Source organism: Zingiber officinale, chromosome 7B (genome assembly GCF_018446385.1).
Source record: "Zingiber officinale cultivar Zhangliang chromosome 7B, Zo_v1.1, whole genome shotgun sequence".
NCBI lineage: Eukaryota > Viridiplantae > Streptophyta > Magnoliopsida > Zingiberales > Zingiberaceae > Zingiber > Zingiber officinale.
The window spans coordinates 92,701,130-92,716,628 of record NC_055999.1 but is presented as its reverse complement, the minus strand read 5'-3'; the positions used below and the strand labels follow the sequence as shown (position 1 = coordinate 92,716,628).

Below are 15,499 nucleotides of genomic sequence, written 5' to 3'. Positions count from 1 at the left end.
TCGCTTTAGATCTTGATACATTCTATTGCTCGTGATTTAATCCCCATGTATCAGTTAAAGTTAAAAAGCTACTAGTATATCTAGGGTCTTGTTATGCTGCACGCCTATATATATATAATTGATTGGAAATTTTTGCTAATAGTTTCATTTCTGTTGGATTTATGAATAACTAAAACGTGAAAAGGCTAGGAAAAAATATTCTCCTTCAACTATTTACCTTAAGAAACGTAGAGACACTACGTTGATTTTTCTTTTATTAATTTTAATTCGATAGGAAGGGAATTCTATCATTTTATGCCTATAATTGGCATTTTCAAATATGCTATTATTATACTGCAATAAAGAAGAAGCTAGCATGTTAAAAATGCATTGGACGAACTGTTCTGATATGACATAATAACAAAGAATTAGGTGTTACAAGAATCTGAAGCATTCTATGAACATATTATAAACTTATACCACATAGCAAGCACAGATTAATGAAGCATGTTTCCTAATTTTTACAAACTCTATGGATCTGAATTCTGAAGCTCCAACTTTTGTGAACCATCTTGAACAAAATCACTATTGAATTGCTCAAGAAGATAAACTAAGTGAGAAGATGAGTATATAGTCTCCAGGCCTTGCTTTCTCTTCAGGCAATCAAAATTTTGTTCATGTAGCAGCGGCCCAGTGCAAACTCAATGAGACGACAATCTGCTGGATGTCGCATCATGTTTGATCAGAATTTCCAATGGCGATAAAAGTTCCTTCAGTGAGCACTTCTACGATGCGATAATCCATGCAGAAATGGCCAAGTTAAATCAAAAGGAAAAAAGAAGAAGAAGAAGATGAACATCATCTGAGAAGTTACTAGGTTGTGTGAACTTACCAGCCCTTGGGATGAAGAACCCTTGGAGCTTCTATCTCAAGGCGCCAGGCCATAATCGACGAGCAATTATTTGCTAGCCCTTGCATTTGGGCTTTGTCTTCAAAGAGTTCTTCAACAAAAGCAGTCTCCTGAAAAAATACAACCCTTATATATATACATAAAAGAAAACTCTGCATCAAAGATATGGTTTACAAAGAATAAACAGGTAAAGCAACCTCAGAATCCTCCTCTATCAATCCATGTTTTCGTTTAGGCGCAGGGTTGATACGGACCCATCTGTTAGGTTCCCATAGTAAGGTACTGTTAAATGCAAATCCCGCTGTAAAAGAATGAGACCTTCTGGTTAGCTTCCCTCTGTTTTTATGCCATCCAATAACTTGGCTGCCGTTGCAAACCGGACCTTCCAACACTAACTGCTTCTGAGCAGCAGTGACAACTGCAACAGGCCATGTACCAAATCGCCTGAAGAAGGATGGAGTAAGCAATTGAGCAATCGACAAAATGCTACTTAATTTTCTTCAGCATTTAAGCAAATTGAGTTCATGGCATTCAAAACAACTACTTTCTCTTTGACAATAAGAAAGCCAGAAAACCATAAGAATACTATATCATACAGAATTAAAAGTAATAGGATTGTGGGAAGGACAACCCTTGAAGCCAATCTCACTTGGATTTGAAATCCATTTATGCAATCTAATGTGAAGAACAGATTCACTTCATACGAATCATATTTGCCAAAAGCAACAGAGAATTACGGACCATAAAGAGGCAAATGCCTAATGAAAAAAAACTAATTCTACACCTTAATTATTATTTTTTCCTTCTAATCTCAGCAGAAATCAATCAGTTTCCGCCTAAATCCAGAAATCAATATACATAGCAAAAGGAGCCGTACCTGATTTGCCTCATTTGATCAAAGAGATGGATTGAATATATTACATTCTCATCGGCAAAGTGCACTATTCCATCGAGATGGTGTTCTTCGATGTGAGAAAGAGCTGTATTCAGACAAGCATCTCTTTGATTGGTCACATTGCGCTTGCACACGAGATGTCTGTATATGATCCTAGACCCCCTCAAGATCCTCGCTGTTTCATCGGACCTTTGGAACTTCTCCACGACTAACCAGAGCAGAGGAGGAGAAACATTGGCTAATGTGTGGGCAAGACGATTCAGATGATAGACTTGCAATGGCCGAACATAAGTCGGAGTGATAACAATCAAAAGCTTGACTTTATCCAATTCTTCAGCCGCCTCCTTTCGCGCCGTGTTAATGTTCTTGTGGGACTCTGCATTTGCATGATCTTCTGGAAAGGAGAAATCTTGACGTCTCTGAGATAAATCCTCAGAAATATCCACGGCAAAGAATGGGGTGAAACCAATGAACAAGCCTACTGAGAAAAAAAGGGCAATGCGGAAGAGCAGTTTCTTCCAACGCACACCCTTCGCTTTCGACCTATCCACAAGCCGAGACGTTGGTCGCAGCAGGAGGCTAGTAAATCTATCTGGAATCCTACTCGACAATGAAGTCAGAAGCCTCTTCAACAAACTTCTCCCGCTCACATATGTAAAATCAGAATGAGACAGTTTGTCGGAGATGCTGGAATCTAAAATTTCATCACCGTAGTGCAAATCTCCACCCCGCTGCAACGCGGTTATATTTCTTCTGATAGATGCCATAACTATTACAAATCGACGATTCGAAGCGCGACTTGATTCATATAATGGATTGCAAACCAAAAGGGAACCTTTTTCAAGCTTTTGAATAAGAAATCCGAAGAGGAGGGAGGATACGGTGATTGATATACCACAAATATAACGGAGCCAAGTAATTTGCAACAGCCAAGAGAAGGAAAACCACCGGCCGATCAAGTCAAAATCAGGAACTTTCAGTTGAAATCCATCGCCGAACTTGGAAAACAACGAAACGGCCTCGGCTTCGATGATTCGACGAGAACGAAGGCGAGAGTGCTGGATCGGATCTAGATAAGAAGACGCCGTCGCCGTGGGAGCACCTGCGAGATGGTGGCCGCGACCCAGGACGAAGACGGGGGAGGAGGCGAATGGCGAAGGGGACGAACAGGAGCGACTTTATTCTACTAGGACGATCACGGCCGCTGGATGGAGATCGGACGGGCAACGGTTGGGAGCGGAACGTTCTCCGAACCCGGAGCTGGTGCAGTGGAAGAGTTGCGTGCGGTTGACCGGTCCGCTGGGGTCCACGCTGAGGTCAGCGACGTTTGGATTCGACGGTCGAGAGCACGTATCGGTCGGCAGAGCCGACCCGATGGGGTTGCGCTGATCATCGCTATGTGGAAGGCAAGAGAGAACTGAGAAATGTCTCGAGTCACTTTGCCCTCCAGATTTCTATTGAAGTTTTGCTATTTCATCCTCTAAATTTATCAAATATAGACCTTTCGAAGAAAATAGATAGTGGCAGTGGCACGGTCGATGATCAATTATTGATGTCGGATCCTCTCAGATTTAACAAAATTATTCATGAGTTGGAATGAAAAAAAAGAGAGAATATTTTGTATCAATGGCAATCTCAAAAAAACAAAGGTAAAAAAATTTAAAAAAAACTATATTTGCAAGGAATTGTTCGTGAACTTAGAAAAATAAAAGGAATCGCCACTCGTCGTTCATCTTCACTCGGAATCTGAATCCACCATACTCTGCATTCCCTTCAAGCCCCTTCGCTTCTTCTTCTGCTGAAAGCCAAAGATAATATTCCTCAATGAAAAAATGAATTATCAATAAATGATAAAAGTTTGAAAGGGCCAACAAAGACATGGGGCATCGAAAGACATAAAGCAAAATGGTCGAATAAAGCCATAAAATTAGACAAAATTATTAAGATGAAGCAACGAATAGCATAGCAAGAGATTTAGACGAGAGGGGGATATCGAAATGGATACCTTCATCTTGCATTTCTTCTCTCTCACTTCATACCTTGCCGCCGTCAAATCCGACAGCCACATCCCTGGATAACAGAACTGGAATCGAAATTCCCAAAAAAAAAGTTAGACAAAAATATATAATTGAATTTTAAGGCTTTCGAAAATGAGCAGCGAGTTGCGATGATTTTGCTCGCTGTAAGTCCGTAGCGTGGATGGAATATGGAAGAAGCGGTGCTGTTGTTTTTGTACCTGCAGCGTCCTGTCAATGTTCTTGGCCCTCTTCTTGGGCCGCTGGGGGAGCTTGGTGCCCTTCATCGCCATGAAATCATCCTCTTTCTCCTTTCTCGAAAGGGAGAGATGGATCCTGGGCCACTCGAAATGATCCAGATTGATTCTCTCCGTCGGCTTCGGATCGGACGGGGGCACGGGGTCTGGATTCATCGACGCATCGGCGGCCTCGCTGCAGGCAGAAGCGGGCGAGGTTTTCGGGGGCTTCTCCGGCGAGCGGCGCTCCTCAGGACGCGCTCGGCCCTCCGATCGCTCTTGGACGCTCCTGATCATGGCAAGGGGTTGAGGAGAGAGGTCGGTCAGTGGGTGGGACTCGGGAGAAAAAAAGATACGATGGTCAGGTCTGCTCTGTCTACAGACTCTAATGCCCACTAAACTGAAAATTATAGTAAATGAGATGGAATTATTGTATCTTTTAATATATATATACACAGGGAGAGAGAGGTCTGACGCTACCACCTGCAGCAGACTGCAGTGGCTTAAAGACCGGTGCAGATTTATTATTCAGAAAGAAAAACGAAAAAGAAAAGAAAGTGTTTTAGTTGAAGTTGTTAGTAATCGGGTCAAAGACAAGGGGTACTCTGCGTCCATGGAAGAACAAGATGAACACACAACAAAAAAAAATAAAGGATGGTGAAAAAAGTTGAGTGGAAGACGCAGAAGGCAACTTAATGGAGAAATTAGGTACAAGCGATTGAAATGAAAGAAGAAAGGAAGGAACTTTGTGTACCTAGTGACGAGAGACGCCGTGGAACCACGGCCGGGCACGCACGACCGCCGCGTGCTGGTGGCACACGGCCCGCAGGGCGGAGGCAAGACCGCGGCTCCGGCTGTGGCCGCTGAGGACCGCCGATGGAGCTTGAGAACCTGTCTCGAGTGGATCGGCGAATCGTCGCCGCGTTCCGCCGATGCGACCGACGCTCGGCCTTCGGCTCTCAGCCATCGCGACCGCTTCCTGTGCCCCCACTGGAAGAGGACGTCGTCAGGGCTCGCTCCGTTGAAGGCGTTGGAGTGGGGTGCTTCAGAGGAGGAGATGTGGAAGAAGGGGCGATCGCGGTTGGGGGACTGGTAGCCCGATCCGGAGCTGTGTTTCACCCTCAACAATTTGGGTTCCAAAGGGGAGCAGTTTGGGAATCCGTGGACGCCCTCGGCGTCGTACTCTTCCATGGAGGCTTTCAAGATGGGTTTTCTACCATTGTCGAGGACGATAACGTCTGGGCTCTGAAATCTGCAACATGGAAGGTTGGAAATGGCGAAGGAAACACATCAAGACAACAAATTTCAAACATCCAAGGAAGAAGAACCTGATTGAAGAAAAAGTTCAGACGAAGAAAAAAAAAATGGAGAACAAAGAACCAGAAATCTGCTAAGAGAAACTTAAATTTTGGATACGGATCCATCGGGAACTCAATTGAGAATCCTCAATCTGCAATACCTTAGAAAAGACGTTCCTTTTGGTACCAAAAGGAGAAACTAAACAAGACCTCGTAAATCTACAAGCGAGAAGCAACGATGCATCAATGAGATTCAAATCACGAGTACCACTTGCAAAACGATGAAGAACAAGATACTTCACAGCTCAATTTCAGACGGAAGAAGGTTGACAGCAGCCGTATGTACACACAACGAAGATATAGATGAAAACTTCATATCTCCACTGAGTAACACCTACCATGAAGCCGCATACGAAGCGATCGCCATTTCCTCACTGGAAATAGTCGAAAGAACAGAAACAACTGGAAATTTTTTTGATCTGAAATGTCTGCAAAAAGAAATCAGGTTTCCAAAGCGATTTATTCGTGAAAACCACCAAAACCAGCGATTTGCAACCGCGCGATGTCGATTTGAGAAGAACAAAATCCTAATAGAAGACATGGTCGGATTGCTTTTCGGAGGCTCAATGGAGAACACCATCCAAAATCAAACTTCCGCTGCTCAATGGAGGAAGAACTCCCGAACAAATCGCAGTTTTGAGAACGGCGACAGCCAGTAACAATCGCCACAATCCACCACCCTGAGAGTCATTAGAGACCATCGGCGAAACAGAAATGGAAAATAAAAATCGTCTTCAAAACAAAAGCAAAATAAAATATCCATCGATCTCGTCGCACAAGGCTTCTCGCACCCAAAAAAAAAGAAAAACACTGGAAAAGTCGAACCAACAAAACCATAGAGATGCAAATGATCGTAGTAACCTTATCATGTCCGAGTTCAAGAGGATTCAAGGTCCATTTCTTCCCATTCTTTGCGGTTCAATCGTTGAGCAGATCGCGCAGATTACAGACTTTTTTCGCAGGAGATTCGTACTTCTATTTGGATTTCTTCTTCATATGGTTCTCCGAGGTTGAAACTGAGAAAGAAAAGCAATCAAATTGGGAGCGAGAGCTATGGAAGAGATAGGAACCAGAGAGAAGAGAAGGAACAGGGGAAGGAAGAAGGCGGATGGGTTATAATAAGAACTGTAACCCCAGAGTTCCATTCAATTTGACGTTCCCAAAATACCCCTCTGCTCTGAGCTCAGCGTAGGGGATCGATTTATAAATAAAGAAAGGAGAAGAGGCTAAAAGTAAATAAGGTGCAATTAAATCAATATATTCGACTTAAATGAAAAACAGATAAACTGAACCAATTGAAAATTTTGGATTTTTTATATTTACAGTTATTCTTCGAGTGGAGTTACATTAATAATATTTTATAATTCACTAATTAATTAGCACGTGCTATAAATATATATAATTAATTGATTGAATAGTTCATTTAAGTTTAGATTGCCGTTTATCCATATTATAAAATGATTAAATTTCTTATAATTTCATAAATATAAAATTTGAATGAAGCCAAAGAACTTTCCGCACTGAGGAATTCATAAATCTTTATTTTTCTATTACGATTAATTTTTTAGACATAAAATATCAGACAATTTAGGTAGTCAAACATTTATATAATCAAAACCCTAAGTTTATTATTAAATTTCAAAGATTTTGATTATCATGAACTTTAAGATATTTTAAGTAAAATGCATCGAGTTACATGTTTAAAAATATATAAATAAACTTCCATCTGTGATTAAAAACATTCTTGGAAGAAAAATATATCAGAGATTTTCTTGATAAATAAATAAATAACTTCCATTTAAGAAAGATGTGTTTTTGTTAAATTCCTATAATTGATTGGAAATTTTAAATTAAATTCTTAAATTAGACTAAATTTTGTGAAAATATCCAAAAATTCAGCGAAATTATAAAGTAAAACCAAAACATGATACAAATCCTTGTAATGATTGGACCAGCACGGCCCGTGTAATCCTGCAATCAAATCCCTAAAACGATGCGAGATGAAAACGATTAGGGTTACAAACTTCCAGATCGTCCAGTCCAGTCACATGGTACGTCTAAACTGCTTATTGTCTCTTCTTCAATCCATTTCTTGTGCTTCTTGTTTGCATTACTGAAATGAAATCTTTATGTCCTTCGTGGTCTTTACTTTGTGTGGATTGTAGCAACTTATCTGCGGGATTTGCTCCCTAATAAGGTGTTGATCATGTTCTAGTTATCTGTGAAATTTGTAAGTTGCAGTTGTCATTTACTTTGGATTAATTACCGGAATGCGAGGTTTTACTGATTTCCAGCATATTGTAAATCTAGTTTTGAGCTTGCACATTTGTTACAGTGAAGTCCAAAGGACCAAGGACTACGTTTCTGTTTCGCATATTGCAGTGCATGCTCTTTAAGGAACATAGTTCCACGAGATGAGATAATCATGCCCGCATTTCTCCTATGTCAACCCCGTAGGTAGGGGCATTGATACTTCTTCTTTCTTTTGGGTTGGAGAAGCATTTAACATGCGTTAATTACCGTTGCTGATTAATTTTCCTTATTCTGATTTCGTTATGCATCATTATAGTCTACTAACTATAATGCAAACGAAGTCTATCCTTCATGGTAAGTTGTATGCTAATAAAGAAGCTTTAAAACTTAGATGAGTGCTACAATTAACTCGGGCTTAAGAATTTTAGGTTAGCGGTTGGTCCTGAGCTAGTTCTCCTATTTAAGCAAAATGTGACAATTAATATTGGGTGAACCTAATTTAGGCTGTTGAAAAGGGTTGATTGCATGATGGTCTAACTGTCATTGGGTCTCACATGCCACCATGTAGGAATGGTACTAGTTATGAGTTCAAAATTGAGTTTTGTTGGGGGTGTTAATCCTTAAACAGGGGAGATTACAGCACTCCAGTTGAAAGTTGTGAAAAGAAGCTTTATAAACTTAGATAAGTGAGTGCGACACTCCAGTTTAGAGTTGTGTACAGAAGTTTTATAAACTTTGATGAGTGGGTTAGTTGTCTCATCTAAGCGGAATCCAACAAATCCTACCAAGAAGGCCGGAATTGGAGGTAATGTGGTAACATGGAGAGGCTCAGCTTACATGGAATTTGCCACTATACAACATGAATACTGTTGTTTATAAGATCCCTTAACCATTTTTTTTGCAATTCACATTCATAGACCTTTGCTTTTCTTGCCTTTTAATTGTATTGTCAACTTTAAAGTCGATTCTTTGCAATGGATGATAATTTTGTTTTCCAACCTAATGCTACTGGTAAGTAAACACCAGGAAATCTTTTACTTTCAGTCCATCAAATATATGCTGCTGTTTACAAAATAGTTTTGTTATTCTTATTGTCTTTTGTGAACTGTTGTTCTCGCCTTCTTTAGATTTATTTGGTCGTGGTTCTCTAATCTTTTACTGGTGAGTCCTAGTCTTTTCAATTCATTTGCAGGGTTTGGTTCTTGTCAATTGGTCATGTTAATTTTAGTATTTCATGAAAAAGAAAAGCTCTTGTGATTAAGGGCTGTGATGTACATGTGAGGGTTAAGGACCGTGATGCCGTATCCTCAAAAGTTACCCCTGCTATTATGTGAAGAGCAATATTCATTTATCAAGAGCACAGACTGAAAGCTAATAACAAAATTGGCATTTGGCAATGCTGAATTATGCTTTATCCATGAATGAGGATTAATTTTTCTGACTCAATCTCTTTTAAGAAAGAACAAACAAACAAACTTGATTCATAAGGAGACCAGTGGAATCACTGCTATTACATTACACCATCAACAACTTTACCTCCCAAAACATCAAATGTGGTTTAATCCATTTATGACACTTATAATGCTGGTGAAGGAATATTTTTCTTGGACCATCTCGTCCACAACAAAACCTCCAAAATGATGCAAGTGATGAAGAGAATGGCTAGATCGAAGCCATATCCAACCTTCCAAGAGCTCCCTCCATCTCCTACTTGAATCCCTACAACAATGTTGACTGCCGCAAAGAACAGGGCGAGCCTTCCTCCCCAGTGGTGGTACCAATTCCAGTACCTACGTATCTTGGAATCTTGGTCAGGTTTGACAAAAAATGCCATCACCTGCATGAGTTGTAAGTACAAATGAGATGACAATTTTTGACATAATTTGAACTTCATGCTGTAGGATTCAAATTCACTTCAAAACCTGAAGAATTCCAAGAACCAGGACAAAGATGCCAATGCCTCTGTGACTGTATACAGTTGCATGGAGCTCATCAAAGAGAAGTTTCCCAGTTACCACGGCGGCGAGTCCAATCATGAATCCAATGAGTTGGATGATTGTGTGGAGGTAGTACCACAAGGGACCCCACTGTTTGCAGTATCTTGCAATGATCGCACCAATTGGAAGCAGAACGCCCCACCCGAATATGGCAAGCACTCCATGGCTCCGCTTCAGCTTGTATAGGTTAGAAGTGGAAGTAGATGAACTTCCTGTGAAGTCAGATAACGTTGAGAATTTAAATTGTCACGTTCATTTACTAAGTTCATGCAAAAATTACCTGTTGAAAAGTCAAACAAAATAGAGATCTTATCAGAATGCTTTTTCAGGTGCTTATGAACCGGAGTTGAAGTCCCAATTGCAAAAAGAAGGTGTTGCTGAGCAAGAGGGGCCTGAAACTTCAGCTGAAAGGCAAGGTAAATCTTGGCATGATGAACAAGAACTTTCGGTGGAACTGCAGTGGAGAGCAGCTGCCCTTGATCTGCTACAATCTCCGACGCAGATTTACCTCGCAGATAAAATTCTCTGATGTGGGGGATCCCAGTTTTGCCCATCCAACCTACCATGGCACTGGAGCCAACCATCCTTCCATCCATGGAGAATCCCATTCCTACCCAGCCAACCGTGTAGATTGTGGACAGAACAATGCTCAGAACATTTTCTTCGTTCTGAGAATACTGCGATAAGAAAGTCGACATCAATAGAAAGTTGTGAGTTCCGACCATTTAAGGTAAAGATCAGACATGATTAGCATTGGCTTACTCTGAGGACGAAGTTGTTCCAGATGGGTCTGCATGAGAGGCCAGAGTAGTTTCTGAGAGCTGCTGGGAGTTCCAACTCGCAGCTATCTGATTGAGCTCCAGTAGTGATGGCTGCAATCACGATCGGAAGGATGAAGGCGACTGAATGAAGCCCCATTGAAGCTGCGTTCGTGGGATGCTATTAGAACTGATGAGAATAGAAAACCAAATGATAAGCAGAAGCTTGAAGAGGAGTGAAGTTTAAGTGTTGCCTTTGCTTAGAACTGAAGTTGAATGATGATAATGAGTTGGTTTTATGTCTCTGTGAAAGGAAAAAAAAAGTGAGAAATTTGTTGTAATATGAGAAATTTGTGATGATGTTTAGCTTTGCCAAATTGGTTGTTGGATATGGTAGTGGTTGATTTAGGTGCTTAGTATACCTCATCAAAGTTGGAACTTGAGAAAAAGGAGTGAGCAATCATTATCTAGGATGTTACAGAATGTCAATATTGTATTGGTAATTATTATGAAGGGAATAAATTATCAAGAAAATTTGCTGGATGATTATTTGATGATTTATTTAGAACAATGATTAATTCTTTTGCTGATCATATATCAAAATTTGTTAGCTATAAGGGCATCTCTAATATGAGTTTTTTTTTTTAAATTTCAATATTTCACCTGAATGCCATATCAAAATATAAAAATCTATCCATCCATATTGTTAATTTTGATAAAACAGAGTAAGTTTGAAATTTTACTATCACTCTTAACTATAAACCTTAAACTTTGCAATTAGAATTTTTTTTCCTTTAGTTTTTTCATTTTACAAACCTTCTAAGATGCTCTAAGACATAACTTTATTCACTTTTCCTCTCATATTTTTCATTTTCAAATTAAATGACGTCTCTTTCCCATTATTATAAGTAGATTTTATTAAAAATTACTAAATATCTTTCAATTTTTTTCCATAAAATTATTTTTGTTATATTTACATTAATGAAAAAAAACTTTTTAGAATATTTTTTTTATTAAAAAAGTCAATTTAGATACTTTTACAACTTATTCAATTTATCAATTATGTGCCTTTGTCCTTCCTATTTCATTATTTTTATGTTGATAAAAGAGGATTATGTTCGTTTTCAACGCCCCTCTCAATCTATCTTAGGACCAATACGAAGAAGATAAATCATATATAACTATTAATTTTTGAAATAGTGATTAGCGCATGAAAGAAATATTTTTTTTGGATATACCAAAATTTAAATCCGAGACTTCATTGTGATAATATCGCATGTAGTAACTGCTAAATCATTATGAGGAGACCCATTTCTCATCTTTATGCAAATTGAATAAGTGATCAAGTCATTAAGCTTGTTGGGCCAAACAATGTAACGTTCCCCACTCGACCATTTTAATTAGCTGATTTGAACAACTCAACTAACTCATTCAATTTACCTGGCTTGAAGATGAGGAAACTAAATTTGACGGTCGATTATTAAACTAATTGACAACTGTTTTACCTTCTTCCTTCCCGTCACCCAACAATCCAAGCCCATTTACCACTGAACTGAATCAAGCCGTCCATATTGCATAATTCGAATACCGGATCCTAGCACAAATCTCAAAGCCCGAAAGGACTTGGTTCATGCGACGTCATTGGCTGGCTCTACCACAAATCATAATCCTCTCTCCCCTTCCTCGCGTGGAGACTGCACGACAATGGAGTCATCTTCGCTTCTTCTCCCAGGTTTCTACCAAATCGTGCTCTTCCTCGAATTCAAGAAAAAGACAACGCCCTTCCCCGTCGTTTTCCTGGTGGCTTCACCGCTTGCCCTTTAGAATCGGGTCGATTAGAGTAAGCTTGGAATCTCTGTGTCGATTGGTTGTTTTAATGATGGTGCGCTTTGTCTTCCTCAATTTCAAAAGTTGTTTTTTTTTTTTTTTGCTTACACTGTTATTATATCATATTCTGTGGGGTATTCTTAGCTTGATTCGTGATTTCTTAATGGCTGCATCTGCTCTCTTATCCGTGTCTAAAAAGTTGATTGCAATTTGGTTATCTTGCGTACCTCCAGTGCTTGAATCGCGCTGCATTGGGTATGCCTTTTGGATCTGTAAACTGATTCGTTGATCTATTCATTTTTTGAAATATTACAGCAGAGGATGATGGAATCGCTAGGTCGGATGCTTTGTCAGAATAAAATTGCAACTTGTTTAATCTGAATGAGTCAAACAACTTTATTTTAGTATTTCACTCTTTTAATACCTACCCAATTTCTTAATACCTGGATTTTTTTCACCCAATTTCATCTAATACTTTGAAATCTAGCTGCCATATCAAGAACATTTTGGAAAAAGGTAGATCCGCGGCCCCTAGTGCCGATATCAAGAACACTTTGGAGGTTGTGGACAATGGGGTTTGAAAAATTAAAGATCTGATTCTTTTGATTTTTGATATTAGGATTTTTGTTTTTTTTGTTTTTTGTTTTTTGTTTTTGTTTTTTGCTGCTACCGTAGGGTTTAATTTCTTATCTTTGGCAAATTCCATCAAATAATTAATCCCTGGGAAGGTCCAGTTTCTTTCGAATGAAAGAGAACTTTCTCAGTGAGCTAATAGTTTTGTTTAGATGAGGTACTTTGATCAAGAGACCTATTCAGATACTCTATTCTTGAAATCTCACTTTAGGAAAAGTATATTTCTCCTTTTCGTGATTTGATTGTCTTTGTAACTATTCTGTCACAGGCTTACAGCATAATTCGTTTCAAATTATTGATGTCAACTAATTTGTTACTTAGCTCAGTGTTACATGCTTATGTCGATCATCTATTACCTGAAACATATAATTTTTGTCTGTTGTGTAAATGCTGTGTTGCAGATCTACTTTGTTTTATTTATATGGTCAATAATCACAGCTTTTGTTGTTCGCCCTCATGTTTTAACAGCTGCTTCTTTGAGTCATCAAGAACTGCCTGACAGAAGAAAATGATATCACAAAGGGATGTGTTTGAGATATCAGGACCCGTACATCTGACCTCTATAAATTGGTAAGTCCTTTCAATCTTCTACATTTTGCAAACCTTTCCTTGATGATATGTTCTGTACTTATCTGTTATTAATCTTTCCAATCACCAGATTCCGTTCACTTTATGATGTTTTCCGATATATAAATTAGCATTTTGTATATATCCTCATCTCTCAAACCTGGTCACTAACACCTTGTTTGAATACCTGATTGTTTATGATGACCATGTTGACTAGTCCATGATGGAAATGATATGGTAATTTCGTTTACCATGTGAAATATATACTGAAGGACAAGCGAATGTGAAGAATATGTTTCCTTCATTAAATTGATGATCCACCTTTCACAAACCTGTATTCTAGTTTCTGGATATAATCTAGTTTTTGGCTACATCAGTAAACCCAAGTAATGAGAAAGGTAACAGATCAGCAACTATATAAGATATAGATATTCCTTGTTGTTCTTTATGTGATTGACCTGGCCCATTACTTTCCAGCAAGGGAGTTCTTCAGCAAGGTAGAACATAAAAAAGGTCTAAATGGAAGAAAAATACAAATTAAAATACATAAAGACGGAATCTCTTACAGAGAAATATAAATTAGAATGCACAAGAATGTAATCACTTGCCTCTTTCAGTTTTATATTTCAGTGTTTCTCATTCACTAGTCACAAATATCATTCATGCTCTCACAGTCGGTTACTTTTTAATTGAAGTTCTATTAAGAGAGAATAATTAAAATTTCTATGGTACTAGTGGGATTCTTTTTACAGATGTTTTCGGTGTGCTGCAATTCGAGTATAATTTTGTCAATCCAAGAGACAGATTTAATGACTCACATGCAATACAATGAGAATATGATCTCGTTAATTTAGACCTATTGGAGCAGCATCGTGCTTATATCGTATCTGAACTTAATTTTCTTTTGCTACACTTGTTTCGAGCAGGAATTGCCCTCATCATCAACGCTCTGTTGCAGCCAGTTTGGTTCAAGGTGCGTATGTCCTGGAACGCGATCGACAGCTGAACCGTCAAGAGGCTTGTGCTCCTCCCTGGTGGGAGAGGTTCCATTTTGAAGTCACCAGAAAGCTAATTGACGATGCTGATCTCTCCATCTTCGGCGCCATTTACAAATTCAAGCCTCCAACAAATTCCCATGGCTCCACAGTTCCTAATCCTCCTAAATTTGTCATTGTATTCAGAGGTACCGTCACTAAGAAAGAATCTTTATCTCGTGATCTTAAGTTGGATCTGCAAGTACTAAAAAATCATCTCCATCAAACATCGCGGTTTATGATCGCAATGCAAGCTGTTCGTAGCTTAGTTGCAGCTTTCGGACATCAACATGTATGGCTTGCTGGGCATTCTCTAGGAGCAGCCATGGCAACACTGGCCGGAAAAACCATGGCCAAGGAGGGCATGCACCTTAAGGCTTTCCTCTTTAACCCACCATTCTTCTCGGCACCAATAGAGAGGATCAAAAACTGGAAGGTCAAGCATGGTATTCGCATTGCGGGAAGCGTTGTAACTGCAGGGCTCGCATTGGCACTGAAGGGCCCCAATCACAAATGCAATTCCTTCACCATGTTGTCAGCCTGGGTGCCATGTCTATTTGTCAACAAGTCCGACGACATCTGTTCGGAATATATTGGCTACTTCGAGCACCGTAAGAAGATGGAAGAAATCGGAGCAGGAAATATAGAGAAGCTGGCAACGAAGAACTCTATGAAAGATTTGTTTCTCAGTGCTTTCGGAGTGGAGTCGGAGTCATTGCATCTTCTGCCATCGGCAAATATGACTGTGAATTCAAGTCCTTCTCCTGATTTCAAGAGTGCTCATGGAATACATCAATGGTGGAAGTCAGATTTAGATTGTCAAACAAAGGTGTATCTGTACGAGTAAAACTACAGCATTTGAGTGTGGTAGTGGAGTTTAATCTTCATCACTGGAATGGTGATTCAATACTGTATGTAATTTGGAGTAGCATGTGAATTTAACTGCTCACAATTGTTTTAGGCAACAACAATAGATTCGATATTGTGGTTCTATGTTTTTTTATAAGTAAAACTTAATAATGCATTAGGAGAAATGT

The 15,499-nt window shown here is 39.2% G+C and overlaps 3 protein-coding genes and 1 long non-coding RNA gene across 8 annotated transcripts; 2 read left to right on the top strand and 2 right to left on the bottom strand.

Annotated features, from left to right (window-relative positions):
• Window positions 1-339: 339 nt before the first annotated feature.
• On the bottom strand, window positions 340-3,152 carry LOC122006276 (probable beta-1,4-xylosyltransferase IRX9L). Of its 2 annotated transcripts, none has more exons than XM_042561722.1 (4): window positions 1,767-3,152; window positions 1,087-1,333; window positions 872-999; window positions 340-761 (listed from the first exon to the last, which is right to left on the bottom strand). In XM_042561722.1, exons 1-4 carry the CDS (start codon window positions 2,549-2,551, stop codon window positions 752-754), a joined length of 1,170 nt encoding a protein of 389 aa, XP_042417656.1. In that variant the 5' UTR covers window positions 2,552-3,152; the 3' UTR covers window positions 340-751. The 2 variants fall into 2 exon arrangements, with proteins under 2 accessions (XP_042417656.1, XP_042417657.1); XM_042561723.1 differs by having other exon boundaries at window positions 340-764; window positions 1,767-3,149.
• Window positions 3,153-3,354: 202 nt separating this feature from the next.
• Window positions 3,355-6,499, bottom strand: LOC122006275. Of its 3 annotated transcripts, XM_042561721.1 has the most exons (6): window positions 6,255-6,499; window positions 5,732-6,073; window positions 4,790-5,287; window positions 4,021-4,324; window positions 3,790-3,867; window positions 3,355-3,582 (listed from the first exon to the last, which is right to left on the bottom strand). In XM_042561721.1, the coding sequence occupies exons 3-6, from the start codon at window positions 5,224-5,226 to the stop codon at window positions 3,520-3,522; spliced, it is 882 nt and encodes a 293-aa protein (XP_042417655.1). In that variant the 5' UTR covers window positions 5,227-5,287; window positions 5,732-6,073; window positions 6,255-6,499; the 3' UTR covers window positions 3,355-3,519. The 3 variants fall into 3 exon arrangements, with proteins under 3 accessions (XP_042417655.1, XP_042417653.1, XP_042417654.1); XM_042561719.1 differs by lacking the exon at window positions 5,732-6,073; XM_042561720.1 differs by lacking the exon at window positions 5,732-6,073 and having other exon boundaries at window positions 3,355-3,579.
• Window positions 6,500-7,337: 838 nt separating this feature from the next.
• Window positions 7,338-10,950, top strand: LOC122006274. The gene is made up of 6 exons (XR_006118667.1): window positions 7,338-7,444; window positions 7,559-7,623; window positions 7,729-7,850; window positions 8,839-9,461; window positions 9,548-9,829; window positions 9,973-10,950. It is a non-coding gene; the product is annotated as an uncharacterized LOC122006274 (long non-coding RNA).
• A 1,104-nt stretch (window positions 10,951-12,054) lies between these two features.
• On the top strand, window positions 12,055-15,496 carry LOC122006273 (GDSL esterase/lipase At4g10955-like). Of its 2 annotated transcripts, none has more exons than XM_042561717.1 (3): window positions 12,055-12,241; window positions 13,330-13,431; window positions 14,355-15,496. In XM_042561717.1, exons 2-3 carry the CDS (start codon window positions 13,370-13,372, stop codon window positions 15,307-15,309), a joined length of 1,017 nt encoding a protein of 338 aa, XP_042417651.1. In that variant the 5' UTR covers window positions 12,055-12,241; window positions 13,330-13,369; the 3' UTR covers window positions 15,310-15,496. The 2 variants fall into 2 exon arrangements, with proteins under 2 accessions (XP_042417651.1, XP_042417652.1); XM_042561718.1 differs by having other exon boundaries at window positions 12,055-12,283.
• Window positions 15,497-15,499: the final 3 nt, after the last annotated feature.